The sequence below is a fragment of the Hypanus sabinus genome, chromosome 14, assembly GCF_030144855.1.
Source record: "Hypanus sabinus isolate sHypSab1 chromosome 14, sHypSab1.hap1, whole genome shotgun sequence".
Lineage (NCBI taxonomy): Eukaryota > Metazoa > Chordata > Chondrichthyes > Myliobatiformes > Dasyatidae > Hypanus > Hypanus sabinus.
Window position 1 is genome coordinate 19,140,240 of NC_082719.1, and position 15,983 is coordinate 19,156,222.

At 41.1% G+C, this 15,983-nt stretch overlaps 1 protein-coding gene across 1 annotated transcript in view; it reads left to right on the forward strand.

Moving 5' to 3' along the window:
- zgc:158260 (uncharacterized protein LOC571389 homolog) overlaps positions 1 to 15,983 on the forward strand; it is a 47,706-nt gene that overhangs the window by 4,311 nt on the left and 27,412 nt on the right. The window contains exon 2 of the mRNA XM_059988822.1: positions 14,185 to 14,563. Coding sequence (XP_059844805.1) covers positions 14,185 to 14,563 — 379 coding nt within the window. The remainder of the gene's footprint in view (positions 1 to 14,184; positions 14,564 to 15,983) is intronic.

Sequence of the window (15,983 nt, forward strand, 5' to 3'; positions counted from 1 at the left end):
TGCAGCAACTTACAATATCACGTCAAACAGATTCTTGCGATCGCAAGTGAAATGTCCGAGACAGTCTCCCACAGTTATACTGCACCAACCTTGATACTTCTGAGTGGGAGGCAGTAATACACTCTGCAGCCAGGTCAGCTCCTCCAAACCCAAACTGACTCCTCCAACATCCCGGCCAGCTCCTTCTCCTTTCTCAACATCTTGACAAGCTCCTTCTCCAACACCCCAGCCAGCTCCTTTGAACCCAAACCAACTCCTCCAACATTCCAGCCAGCTCCTTCTCCTTTTCCAACACCCCAGCCAGCTCCTTTGAACCCAAACCAACTCCTCCAACATCCCGATCAGCTTCTTCTCCTTTCCCAACATCCCAACCAGCTCCTTCTAACTTCTCTGACATCCCAGCTGGTTCCTTCTCCTTCTCCAACATCCTGACTGGCTTCTTCTCCTTTCCCAACATCCCGGCCGGCTCCTTCTCCGACCTGCTGGCCAGCTCCTATGACATCCCGGGTGGCTACTTTGAGCAATGAGCAGCTCACTGATATGGTAGACCTGCTGTGCCCGTGTTTCTTGCAATCCAGTATAGTCTTACAATCGTAAAAAACTCAATGTAATAAAAGAACACCTTTGGGTGGCCCTCGAAGGCCACCACTCCATCTGAACGTGCTGCTATCTTACCAGATTTCTCAATAAATCTTCAGGGATGAGCTTTTGTATTCCACTCCAACACTTCAGGAAACTGTGTTCTGTATTCCTGGCATACTGCGTAAATCAACTAATTAATTTTCTGTATCTTTGTCCATGCCAGGACAACAGACGTGTCATCTCATCACTGCATTTATATTCATAATATACAAGTTTTCCCCGTGAGTTCTTCCTTAATCTTGCTTTGTAAATCCTTCAGAATCACTACACCATGTTCCCATTTTATGCTTTGCTTGTAGACAATTCATATTGTCTGCAATAAAATGGGTTCATGTTTATTTTTATTTATTTATAGAAACAGATCCTTCCAGCCCAATGAGCCACACCACCTGCAAGCCACGTATGTAGCCTCAGCCTAATCACAGGATTAGGCTACAATGGCCAGCCAACCTCTTTGGACTGTGGGAGGAGACAGGAGCACCCGGAGGAAACCCATGTGTTCACGGGGAGGTCGTACAAACTCCTTATACTGTAAATGGCGCTGGAATTGAACTCTGAACTCCGACACTCCAAGGTGCAATAGTGTCGCACTAACTGCTGTGCTACCATTCATGTCTTCATTTAGATGGAATTGGCCTATTCACTTAAAGGATATTTATATACTTCACTCAGAGATGTGTCCTTTGGCTTAGCTCTAACTGTTTTCACTGATGGCACAGTGAAATCATCTCCTAGCACTGAAATCTTCTACCACCAAAATCATCTTCTACCATCCAAAGGGTGCTGATTGTGGCTTATTCATAAGGTCTTTTCCAAACTGCTTTCACAGTGGTGTTTTATTTGGTTTCAATGCCACAGTTTCATACATTAGAGTGATTTGCTTCTGTATTCTTGTACTAACTCAAGGGAATAGCAGATGTTGATTCCAGAATGATCAATAAGGCCTTGTGCTCAGTTACTAGTGTGAATGGTTCTTCCAGCAAAATTTGGTGACATCTTTTAACTCTATAATAATTATCAATGTCTCCTCTATCTGACAAGTTGTAATTACCCAATAAGGACTCACTGTTGAGGATTTTCTTGCACAGATCCACACATTTGGCTGACAATTTTCTTGCACTGATCATTTTCTGATCGAAGGGTTAGATCCGGGCAGCTCAGTAATGATTTTAGCTTTATTAATTCTGATGTATGAAACTCTATTGTATATTGAAATGCCTGCAGCTTGTTTACATCTATTTAAATAAATCACTTCTGTACAAAGATATATTTGTTTGATATCATGTTGATGAAGTCTACAAAACACTTCCACACCCATCTAAAGGCTTTTTTGCTTCTTGTTAGTTTCTGTCAGAATATCAGCCAGATGCACAAACAATCCAACATTGCCTGCAGCATATTAACCACAATCACCTGGAGTATTGTTAGCGATAGTCTGATCACATATGGTACAATCCCTTGTGCCTGTTAATTACCTGATCATCATTAAATCACCCCAAATCCAGTTGTCTGCCTTTGGTCATCCAATCACTTTCACCTATACCTTATTAACACTTCATCTTGAGTTTTCAATGTATATGGTATCTAATTTATCCAACAATAAATCACTTTCGAAGTTAGTTTAAGCTTAATTGTGTGTAATGCGTAACTAAGTCACATACATACCTCAATGTTCTTCCAGGAACTTCTTTAAAAATGTTTCGGAGGTATTTATTTTCACAATCCATTCTTAAGTCACACAGCCTGCAATTCCATAAGATATAGGAAAAGGATGTGGTCGATCATCCCATGAAGTCCACTCCACCATTTGATCCTGGCTGATTTATTTTCCTTCTCTACCCTATTCTCCTGCCTTCTCCCTGTAATTTTTGATGCCCTTTTTAATCAAGAATCTTATCAACCCGTGCTTTAAAATCCCCTTACAGGTTTGGTTTTTACATGTAAAAAGCTGCCGTAAATGGTCACTTTCACTCTTGCTCATGAAAGGGAAATATGCATTTCATTGTTCCTGGTATTCTTGGGGTCTCTGCACATTATCTTCTCAATTTCAAAGTGCTTCTAATTTGGACCTTGCTAAACTTCTAATCAAAGATACAGGTCTCTGCACATCACAGATGGTCCTGAGAAGAGGCCTCACATATGTGATGAACAAGTTAATGAAAAATATTTTTTAAAACTTCATTAAGCATAAATGAAGATCTTGATTGTGTATTAAAAGTGCATTCATCAGCGTTGGAGCAAATATATGCCCACGATGGAGCAGTTAGTAGCTGTGTCAATATTCATAATGATATGTCAGTATTTAACCTCTGATTTTGAAGTCATTCTGTCTTTATCATCATTCATATATACTATTTAAAACACACACTTTGCATTGCTCATCCTCTTCAGTTTTACATAAATGTAGCCTCCTTTCTGCAGTTTCTCACTGTAATTGTTTCCTTTCCATTGGGATGCTAACAATTATCTACAATTTCTACAATTATCGATTTTGGCTGCTCTCAACTGACATACTTGCGCCAAATTATTCCTTTTACAATAAAGCACCCTGCCAAGTGCATTTTTCATGCCACTTGTGTGCATGACATAAATTCAATATCAAATCTCCTAGCACTCTTTTTATTGTTTACACTAGAGGAAGTTAAAAAGTCAAACAGGGTTCTTGCAAGTTATAAGGTAGCCAGGAAGGGTTTTAACAAGGGACTTCGGAAAGCTAGAAGTAGACACGAGAAGGACTTGGCAAATAGAATTAAGAAAGGCCCGAAGCTGTTCTACACATACATGAAAAACAGTAGGATGACTAGAGTGAGGGGAGAACTGCTCAGGGAGAGAGGAGCAAACTTGTACCCGGAGTCAGAGAAGGGAGGGTTGTCCTTAGTGAATACTTTGCTTCAGTGTTCACCAGTGAGAGGGCCCTTAATGAATGTTATGTTGCAAGGTCAACATAGAACAGGCTGTTGTGCTGGAGCATGTTAAGGTTAAGAAAAGGGTAGTCTTAGAACTTTTGAAAGATGTTAACATAGATAGGTCCAGAGGCCGGACAGGTTACAATGGGCTTATGGCGAGGGCTGTATACCATTGCAGACTTCAAGGCCAAACGTTGTGGTGCCACCAACATTGTGGCCTCTCTCCCAGATGAGCTCAATCGCTTTTACACTCAGTTCAATGTCGCTGACTCTGAGCCTCCGAGGAAAGTTACCTCTACAACCTGCAACCTGGTCATCTCTGAGGCTGAGGTATGCAGATGTTTCCAACAAGTGGACAGCTGCAAGGTTGTGGGACTGGATGGCATCCTAGGGCGAGTACTCAGGATGTGCGCAGCATAATGGGCAGGTGTGTTTACGGACATTTTTAATCTCTCCCTCTCCCAGTGTAGAGTGCCCTCCTGCTTCAAATTATCCACCATCGTCCCTGTACCAAAAAGACCAAGGTGACATGCCAACTGGCATCCTGTCGCATTCACCTCAATAATAAGCAAGTGCTTTGAGAGGCTGGTCAAGGATTACATCTGCAGCTTGCTACCACCTAAACTGGACCCCTCGCAATTTGTCTACCAACACAACTGATCGACAGCCATCCGTACACATCTGGAGAAGAATGATGTTTATGTGAGAATGCTGTTCTTGGACTACAGTTCAGCACTCAACACCATAGTTCCATCAAGGCTCGACGTGAAGCTCAAAGACCTAGGCCTTGACCCTGCCTTGTGCAGCTGGATTCTGAACGTCCTGTCAGATCGCCAGTAGGTTGTAAGAGTGGGCTCCCTCACCTCCACCCCTCTGACTCTCAATACAGGAGCCACTCAGGGCTGCGTACTGTCCCCTCGTTTACTCCCTGTATACCCATGTCTGTGTTGCCACCCACAGTTCTAATCAGCTAATTAAATTTGCCAATGACACTACATTGATTGGCCTAATCTCAAACAATAAGGAGGTAGCCTACAGGGAAGAAGTCATCTCTCTGTGGTGTCAAGAAAACAACCTCTCCCTCGATGTTGCAAAAACAAAGGAGCTGGTTGTGGATTACAAGAGGAATGGAGATGGGCTAACCCAGGCATGGGCAAACTATGGCCCGGGGGCCATATGCGGCCTGTTAAGCTTTTTAATCCGGCCCGCAGAACTTGATGAAATTATATTAATAAACCTTGTTAACGTTTTTTCCCTGCAATTCTGGCATTTTCCCAATAGATGACGCACTCTATATACATTGACCTTTGATGAGGTGCAGGGTATTACTCCACATTTGCGCTTTACTCTTTGTTCGGCTCGACCTATTTGTGTGAACAGGCGTTCAGCGTCATGAACATCAACAAAGCCAGCCACAGATCCAAGTTAACTGACCAACACCTCAGATCCATCCTGAGAATCGCCACAACAAAACTAAATCCAGACTTTGATGCGCTGGCTAAAAAGGGAGACCAACAACACTGTTCCCACTGAAATTAAAAATAAGTTTCTTCATTGTGTTATGTAAAAAATGCATTTGAAAATATTTTTTCAATAAGCCTTACATGTTACATGTCATTTCTGTTAAGTGATGGACATGAGTAGTGCGCAGGTGCACGTACGTTGTCAAAATAAAAAATGCGCTCCAGATCAAATAACGCGCTCCGCATACTGGCGCGCAGTCACTGTTCTCTCCTTGTGCTGGTCGTTGTTGAGTTTTGGCACGGGACAATTGAATAAGAAGGAGCAGGAAAAGTAGACCTGCATCTCCTACCGTTTTTGAAATAAAGACAGTCAGGAGGAGAGTGATGATGATAATATCTTGAAGGATAACAGAATTTTCAGTGCTTTAAAATAATAACTGTTACTATTAAAAAAAGCTGTATTTTATTCATTTAATTTTCAGTGTTTTAAAAGTCATTTCAATAAATAGCTAAATACCATGGGACTTCAAAGACAGATATTTTGTTGTAATGCATTTGTTCATTTTCAATTGAAATTAAAGCACATGTTTTCTACATATCCCATGATATTTTATTTTCTCTTATGAGATGTATTACCAAAACACTCCATCCATCTGCTCCTGGTCCGGCCCCCCTGTCAAATTTTAGAACCCTTTGTGGCCCACAAGTCAAAAAGTTTGCCCACCCCTGGGCTAACCCCTATTGACATCAATGGATCTGGGGTTAAGAGGGTAAACAGCTTTAAGTTTCTTGGCATCCACATCACTGAGGACATCACATGGTCTGTACACACCAGCTGTGTGGTGAAATAGGCACAACGGCGCCTCTTTCACCTCAGATGGTTGAGGAAGTTTGGTATGGGTCCCCAAATCTTAAGAACTTTCTACAAAGGCACAACTGAGAGCATCCTGACTGGCTGCATCACTGCCTGGTGTGGGAACTGTACCTCCCTTAATTGCAGGACTCTGCACAGTGTGGTGCAGACAGCCCAGCACATCTGCAGTTGTGAACTTCCCATAATTCAGGACATTTACAAAGACAGGTGTGTAAAAAGGGCCCGTAGGGTCATTGTGAACCTGAGTCACCCCAACCACAATCTATTCCAGCTGTTACCATCTGGGAAATGGTACCACAGCATAAATGCCAGGACCAACAGATTCTGGGACAGCTTCTTCCACCAGGCCATCAGACTGATTAACTCACACTGATTTGAGTGTAGTCTATGTTACATTGACTGTTCTATTTATTATAAATTATTACAAATTACTATGATTACACATTGCACATTTAGATGGAGACATAATGCAAAGACTTTTACTCCTCGTGTATGTGAAGGATGTAAGAAATAGTTAGTTAGTTAGTTAGTTAATTCAGTGATGCTAGAAATTTTGTGAAGCCTTAGAATTTTCTCTATTTCTGCATACATATGACCTAAAATGTGATCAGATCTGCACAAAAGTCCTAAAACTACAAACCCCATTTCCAGAAAAGTTGGGATATTTTCCAAAATGCAGTAAAAACAAAAATCTGTGATATGTTAATTCACGTGAACCTTTATTTAACTGACAAAAGTACAAAGAAAAGATTTTCAATAGTTTTACTGATCAACTTAATTGTATTTTGTAAACATACACAAATTTAGAATTTGATGGCTGCAACACACTCAACAAAAGTTGGGACAGAGGCATGTTTACCATTGTGTTACATCACCTTTCCTTTTAATAACACTTTTTAATCGTTTTGGAACTGAGGATACTAATTGTAGTAGATTTGCAATTGGAAATTTTGTCCATTCTTGCTTGATATAAGACTTCAGCTGCTCAACAGTCCATGGTCTCCGTTGTCTGATTCTCCTCTTCATGATGCGCCATACATTTTCAATAGGAGATAGATCTGGACTGGCAGCAGGCCAGTCAAGCACACGCACTCTGTGTCTACAAAGTCACACTGTTGTAGCCCATGCAGAATGTGGTCTGGCATTGGCCTGCTGAAATAAGCATGGACGTCCTGGGAAGAGACGTCGCCTTGATGGCAACATATGTCTCTCTAAAATCCTAATATATGCCTCAGAGTCAATGGTACTTTCACATACATGCAACTCACCCATGCCGTGGGCACTGATGCACCCCCATACCATCACAGATGCTGGCTTTTGCACCTTTCGCTAATAACAATCGGTGGTCATTTTCATCTTTGGCACGGAGAACTCGACGCCCGTTTTTTCCGAAAACTAGCTGAAATGTGGACTCATCTGACCACAGCACACTGTTCAACAGTCTTTTGGTCCATCTGAGATGAGCTCGGGCCCAGAGAATTCGCCGGTGTTTCTGCTTAGAGTTGATGTATGGCTTCCTCCTTGTGTAATACAGTTTCAAGTTGCATTTCTGGATGCAGCAATGGACTGTGTTAAGTGACAATGGTTTTCCAAAGTACTCCCGAGCCCAGGTGGCTATAATTGTCACAGTAGCATGACAGTTTCTTAGGCAGTGCCGCCTGAGGGCTCGAAGATCACGTGCATTCAACAGTGGTTAATAGAAACATAGAAAGTAGGTGCAGGAGTAGGCCAATCGGTCCTTCAAGCCTGCACCGTCATTCAGTATGATCATGGCTGATCATTCAACTCAGAGCCCTGTACCTGTTTTCTCTCCATACCCCCGATCCCTTTAGCCACAAGGGCCATATCTAACTTCCTCTTAAATATAGCCAATGAACCGGCCTCAACTGTTTCCTGTGGCAGAGAATTCCACAGATTCACCACTCTCTGTGTGAAGAAGTTTTTCCTCATTTCGGCCCTAAAAGGCTTCCCCTTTATCCTTTAACTGTGACCCCTCGTTCTGGACTTCCCCAACATCGGAAACAATCTTCCTGCATCTAGCCTGTCCAATCCCTTTAGAATTTTATACGTTTCAATAAGATCCCCCCTCAATCTTCTAAATTCCAGTGAGTATAAGCCTAGTTGATCCAGTCTTTCTTCATATGGAAGTCCTGCCATCCCAGGAATCAATCTGGTGAACTTTCTTTGTACTCCCTCTATGGCAAGAATGTCTTTCCTCAGATTAGGGCATCAAAACTGCACACAATACTCTAGGTGCGGTCTCACCAAGGCCTTGTACAACTGCAGTAGAACCCACCTGCTCCTGTACTCAAATCCTTTTGCTATGAATGCCAACATACCATTTGCCTTTTTCACCGCCTGCTGTACCTGCATGCCCACCTTCAATGACTGGTGTACAATGACACCCAGGTCTCGTTGCACCTCCCCTTTTCCTAATCGGCCACCATTCAGATAATAATCTGTTTTCCTGTTCTTGCAACCAAACTGGATAACCTCACATTTATCCAGATTAAATTGCATCTGCCATGAATGTGCCCACTCACCTAATCTATCCAAGGTACCCTGCATCCTCTTAACATCTTCCTCACAGCTAACACCGCCGCCCAGCTTCGTGTCATCCGCAAACTTGGAGATGCTGCATTTAATTCCCTCATCTAAATCATTAATATATATTGTAAACAACTGGGGTCCCAGCACTGAGCCTTGCGGTACCCCACTAGTCACTGCCTGCCATTCTGAAAAGGTCCCGTTTACTCCCACTCTTTGTTTCCTGTCTGCCAACCAATTCTCTATCCACATCAATACCATACCCCTAATACTGTGTGCTTTAAGTTTGCACATTAATCTCCTGTGTGGGACTTTGTCAAAAGCCTTTTGAAAATCTAAATATACCACATCCACTGGCTCTCCCCATCCACTCTACTAGTTACATCTTCAAAAAATTCTGAAAGATTCATCAGACATGATTTTCCTTTCACAAATCCGTGCTGACTTTGTCCGATGATTTCACCTCTTTCCAAACGTGCTGTTATCACATCTTTGATAACAGACTCTAGCATTTTCCCCACCATCGATGTCAGACTAACCGGTCTATAATTCCCCGGTTTTTCTCTCCCTCCTTTTTTAAAAAGTGGGGTTACATTAGCCACCCTCCAATCCTCAGGAACTAATCCAGAATCTAAGGAGTTTTGAAAAATTATCACTAATGCATCCACTATTTCTTGGGCTACTTCCTTAAGCACTCTGCGATACAGACCATCTGGCCCTGGGGATTTATCTGCCTTTAATCCTTTCAATTTCCCTAACACCACTTTCCTACTAACATGTATTTCCCTCTGTTCCTCCATCTCACTAGACCCTTGGTCCCTTCCTATTTCCGGAAGATTATTTATGTCCTCAGTGAAGACAGAACCAAAGTAGTTATTCAATTGGTCTGCCATGTCTTTGTTCCCTATGATCAATTCACCTGTTTCTGACTGTAAAGGACCTACATTTGTCTAGACCAATCTTTTTCTTTTCATGTATCTATAAAAGCTTTTACAGTCAGTTTTTATGTTCCCTGCCAGCTTTCTCTCATAATCTTTTTTCCCTTTCCTAATTAAGCCCTTTGTCCTCCTCTGCTGGTCTCTGTATTTCTCCCAGTCCTTAGGTGTGCTGCTTTTTTTTGCTAATTTATATGTTTCTTCTTTGGACTTGATACTATCCCTAATTTCCCTTGTCAGCCACAGGTGCACTACCTTCCCTGGTTTATTCTTTTGCCAAACTGGGATGAACAATTGTTGTAGTTCATCCATGCGATCTTTAAATGCTTGCCATTGCAAATCCACCGTCAACTCTTTAAGTATCATTTGCCAGTCTATCTTAGCTAATTCACGTCTCATACCTTCAAGGTTACCCTTCTTTAAGTTCAGAACCTTTGTTTCTGAATTAACTATGTCACTCTCCATCTTAATGAAGAATTCCACCATATTATGGTCACTCTTACCCAAGGGGCCTCACACGACAAGATTGCTAACTAACCCTTCCTCATTGCTCAATACCCAATCTAGAATGGCCTGCTCTCTAGTTGGTTCCTCGACATGTTGGTTCAGAAAACCATCCCGCATGCATTCCAAGAAATCCTCTTCCTCAGCACCCTTACCAATTTGGTTCACCTAATCTATACGTAGATTGAAGTCACCCATTATATCTACTGGTCTTTTATTGTACGCATTTCTAGTTTCCTGTTTAATGCCATCCCCAACCTCACTACTACTGTTAGGTGGCCTGTACACAACTCCCACCAGCGTTTTCTGCCCCTTAGTGTTATACAGCTCTACCCATATCGATTCCACATCCTCCAGGCTAATGTCCTTCCTTTCTATTGCGTTAATCTCCTCTCTAACCAGCAATGCTACCCCACCTCCTTTTCTTTCCTGTCTATCCCTCCTGAATATTGAATATCCCTGGATGTTGAGCTCCCATCCTTGGTCACCCTGGAGCCATGTCTCTGTGATCCCAACTATATCATATTCATTAATAACTATCTGCACATTCAATTCATCCACCTTGTTACGAATGCTCCTCGCATTGACACACAAAGCCTTCAGGCTTGTTTTTACAACACTCTTAGCCCTTATACAATTATGTTGAAAAGTGGCTTTTTTTGCTTTTTGCCCTGGATTTGCCGGCCTGCCACTTTTACTTTTCACCTTACTACTTTTTGCTTCTACCCTCATTTTACATCCCTCTGTCTCTCTGCACTTGTTCCCATCCCCCTGCCACATTAGTTTAAATCCTCCTGAACAGCAGTAGCAAATGCTCTGACCTTGCCCTTTACACACTGAAATGTCTCTGAATTCTCTGAATCTTTTCACAATATTGTGTACTGTAGATGTTGAAAGACCTAAATTCTCTGCAATCTTGCATTGGGAAATGTTCATTTTGAACTGACTAACAATTCCCTCACGAATTTTGGCACAAAGGGGTGAGCCACGACCCATCCTTGCTTGCAAAGGCTGAGCCTTTGATGGATGCTACTTTTATACCCAGTCATGATACCTCACCTGCTACCGATTAGCCTGCTTAATGTGGAGTCTTCCAAACCGGTGTCGCTTGAATATTCTGTGCACTTTTCAATCTTATTTTAACTCTGTCCCAACTCTTGTTGAGTGTGTTGCAGCCATCAAATTCTAAATTTGTGTATATTTACAAAATACAATTAAGTTGGTCAGTAAAACTATTGAAAATCTTTTCTTTGTACTTTTGTCAGTTAAATAAAGGTTCACATGAATTAACATATCACAGATTTTTGTTTTTATTGCATTTTGGAAAATATCCCAACTTTTCTGGAAATGGGGTTTGTAGATAAAGAGAACCCAATTAATTAAATAACACAAAGACATTTATTGAAAAAAATGTACCAATGTTACATGTACTTGTTGGAAAAAGTACATGAACCTTTGCTTTCAGTAACTGGTGTGACCTCCCCTGCCCCCCCTGTTGTACAGTAATAAATTCAACCAAATGTTGCCAGTAACTGTTGATCAGTCCTGCACATTGGCTTGGAGAAATTTTAGACCATCCCTCCTTACAAAACTTCTTCAATTCTGGGACCTTGATGGGCTTCCTTGCATGAAGTGCTTGCTTCAGATCTTTCCACAACATTTCTCTAGGAATAAAGTCAGGATTTTGACTCAGCCATTCCAAAACAAAATTTTCTTCATTTTAAACCATTTTATTATTGATTTACTCTTGTGTTTCGGATCATTGTCTTGTTGCATCATCCAACTTCTATTGAGCTTCAGGTGATGGACTGCTGCCCTGACATTCTCCTGTAAAATGTCTTGATACAATTCTGAATTCATTGTTCCCTCAATGATTACAAGCTGTCCAGGCCCTGATGCAGCAAAACAGCCCCAAACCAGATGTTCACAAACTTTCTAACAACACTGTATATCCCAGGTTAGTATGGGAAGCAAGAAAAGAGATTGCTAGGGCATCAATGAGATACTTGTGTCCTCACGAGCCACAGGAGTAGTACCTTAAGATTAGAGGATGGAAGATGTTATTCAAGAAAAATAATATGGATAATCCTAGTTAGTCTTAAAACAGTAAATTAATAGCAAGGATTCTTAGGGACATGATTTATGGGCATTTGGAGGGGCACTATTTTACTAGCGATGGTCAACATGTCTTTCCAAAGGGTAGGTCATCCCTCTGGAGTCTGATTGATGTTGGGGGTTCTGATGAAGGTCAAGCATGGCTGTTGTGTACATGGATTTTAGTAACACATTTGAGAAGGTTCTCCATGGAAGGCTCATCTAGAAAGTCATAAGACATGAGATCCATAGAAACTTGGCAGCATGGATTCAGAATTGGCCAGCTTACAGAAGGCAGAGGATAGTAGTAGATGGGGGTTGGTGACCAGTAGTGTACTGTGGTGATCTGTTCTCGAACCCCTGCACTTGGCGGTTTTTATAAATGACTTGGATGAGGACATGGAAGGATGGGTTGGTAAGTTTACAGATGAGACAAAGGCTGGTGGTTTAGATTATAAGAGGTGGTATTATTAGTAGCGTAGAAGCTTCTCATTGGTTACAACGGGACATTGACAGGTTGCAGAGTTGGGCTGAGAAGTGGCAAATGGATCCAGACATGTGTGAAGTGATACTCTTTGGAATGTTGAACTTGAAGGCAGAATACAGGGTTAATGGCAAGATTATTGGCAATGTGGAGGAACAAAGATATCTTGGGGTTCAAATCCATAGATCCCTTAAAGTTGTATGCATTAAAAAGATGATTAGCAAAGCATATGGTATGGTATATTGGCCATCATTAGTTGATGTTGCAGCTCTATAAAACTCCGGTTAGATCACATTTGGAGTATAGTGTTCAGTTCTGGTCACCTCATTATTGAAAGAATATGGAACCTTTTGAGAAGGAGCAGAAGAAATTTACCAAGATGTTGCCTGGATCAGAGAACATGTCTCATGAGGAAAGTTTGAGTGAGCTAGGGCTTTCCTCTACAGAGTGAAGGAGGATGAGAGGCAACTTGTTAGAGATGAATAATATTATAAGAGGCATAATGTAGTGGACAGCCAGCATCTATTTACCAAAGCAGCAACGGCTAATATCAGAGGACATCTTTAAAAAGGTGATTGAATGAAAGTTTAAGGGATATGTCAGAGGCAGGTTTTTTTCACACAGAGCGTGGTAAGTATCTGGAACATGTTGCCAGGTGTAGTGGTAGAGGCAGATACATTAGGAACATTTAAGATTGACGAAAGGAACATGGAGGGTTATGGGTTATGCAGAAGAGAAAGGCTAGATTGATCATGGAGTAGGTTAAATGTTGGCGCAACATCATGGGCCAAAGGATCTGTACTGTGCTGTAATGTTATAGTTCTGTGTTGTTTTAAGTTCCCTAGCATTTGTAGGCACCTTTTCTATAGATACAGTTACTTTGCATGTATGTTCAAAGGTTAGATCTAGTGTGCATAGTAAATTGTATGTGTCATGAAAGATGGCAGATGGAGTTTAATGCTGATAAGTGTGAGGTGCTACATTTTGGTAGGAATAATCAAAATAGGACATACATGGTAAACGGTAGGGCATTGAAGAATGCAGTAGAGCAGAGTGATCTTGAAATAATGGTGCATAGTTCCCTGAAGGTGGAATCTCTTGTGGATAGGGTGGTGAAGAAAGCTTTTGGTATGCTGGCCTTTATAAATCAGAGCATTGAGCATAGGAGTTGGGATGTAATGTTAAAATTGTACAAGGCATTCGTAAGGCCGAATTTCTTTACTCAGAGCGTGGTAGCTGTGTGGAATGAGCTTCCTGTAGAAGTAGTAGAGGCCAGTTCAGTTGTGTCATTTAAAGTAAAATTGGATAGGTATATGGACAGGAAAGGAATGGAGGGTTATGGGCTGAGTGCAGGTTGGTGGGACTAAGTGAGAGTAAGTGTTCGGCATGGACTAGAAGGACTGAGATGGCCTGTTTCCGTGCTGTAATTGTTATATGGTTATCATACCCTCTCATCAATGTGCAATATCTGTGAATTCAGTGGTTGGTAATCTGTAATGAATGTACAGGCTGAGGTATGTGAAATGAGGAGCTCAAGCAAAAGCATTTCACAGACAACCTCTAGAACTTTTTATACACTGATAACTTTGGCAGTCTGTAAGGGAACCTTTATTGTTCACAACTGAAATTACATGTACTACACTCATAAATCCAGAATGTGGCTTTGTGCAAGAGAGGCATATTGAAGCATTGCCCTAGTTAATAATTGAAACTTAAAAGTTATTCCAATTTGTAGGTACAAGGAGAGATTAAAGACTAAGTACTTAAAGAAGAATCCTAAATTGCAGTCTGATGCTTTGAATGGACATAGATGGCGTTTCCTGAAAAGTGGACTGGATGACTTTCGTGATGGGTATCCACCTCATTTACGAGAGGATTTAGCCATTATACAGAGTCAGAAAGGTGCTGGCCTTAGTCCTTTGCTGGTGAACACAACTGAAACTTATAAGCCTGCTCAACGTGTATCAAAAAGGCTCACTAAATCACAGATATGTTATTCCAAGGCTCTACCATTACAACAGGCTAAGAGAGAGCAGATTGAAGAGATTGAATATGGCTTGAGTCTACATCCATTAGCTCTTTATCCACACCTGGAAGAAGGAGTGCCTCCGGAGGTAGGAAACAATTGGAATAAAATTCTGCATGGTCTTATTTTAATCTTAACTGAAAAATAATTGAATTTCTCTCCATACCGAGGATAGACTGCTAACCTATCAGGTAATTTTCCTCAAAAAGTCAGTTTTGCTCTGCAATTTGTGTGATTTAATTTTACAGTTCACTGTGCGATGCATACAATGGCACTAATCCAATGTTACAATAATGTTTATCCTTAAGTTTAAACAGCTGGGAACTGGCTTAAAGTATTATTGTATTCTGCAATGTACAAAGGGTCATTTTTGTAGTTTCAGTTTCCATTTCTCTACATTTATTCTGTTCATGTTTTCCAAATTAAAGCAAATATTTCTGACAATTCTTAACCAGTGACTTTGAATCAGACCATTGATTCTGTGGTTTCTGATTTCTGGTATTGCATCATGGTGCTTTTGCTTTGCACCAGCACCAGAGCTAAAGCCATGGCCCTGGACCCCATTCAGGAATACAAGAAACAAAGCAAAGTCAAATCATTTATCACTTAGACTTTTTATTTTTTTTATAACATATTGAAAACAATTGATTGCTTGGATCTCTTCCCAATTTTTGTTCTATTAGCTAGTGAGGTGATGATAAGACTTTTAATTTCAACTCTGGGTGTGGGTCAAGCTGTGAGAGGTTAAAATGGAGAGTGAGCCTTGGCAATGTGCATCCTGACAGGTTTTATTTTCTGGGACACATTTGCACAACCATGGTTGTTTGTGTTCTATCTGAAATGATTGGGAAGCAGTAACTTGTTGGTGAGAAAAAGCACACTAGTTGGATTTGCTGGGATAGTGGGATTGAGGGTGGAGATGAATAGACCCTAGGCATCTAGTGATGAACAGGAATGGAATCTGGGAGAACCTGTTAAAGCCTTGAGATGATAAAGAAAGAGAAGCCCATACTTCTGGCCCAAAGATTAATCCTTCTTCTATCATATATATTTTTAAATATCTGAGTTGCTTGACTTTCAGGATTTCTTATGACCCTGGTCCTCTTCCTACACTGTTGGGCTGACTACCTTTCACAGGCTTCTGATAAAAACAGTACTTGGGCTGCAATAATAATCATCAATATTCAATCTGCTTTCTTGAAGTAGCATTCTGACAATTTCAGATGAGCAAACTGAAACTGGATCCTTCAGATGAGGGTAGGACCTTGGTGGATAAGTCTCCCGGGTAATGCAAACTGCTTAATTGCATAGTTTCCACAGGGCAAGTAAGATTAAAACTGACCCATAATGTAAATTGACATATGGAGAGTGAATCACACCTTTGAAGCAGAAAAAGTTATAGAAATGTCATGAATTTCATATTGGTTCAACTGAAAAATCTAACAAAATGTAGGAAGTTAATGTTTCAGGTCAAACTTAATGAAACTTAATGTTTCAGGTCAGAAGAA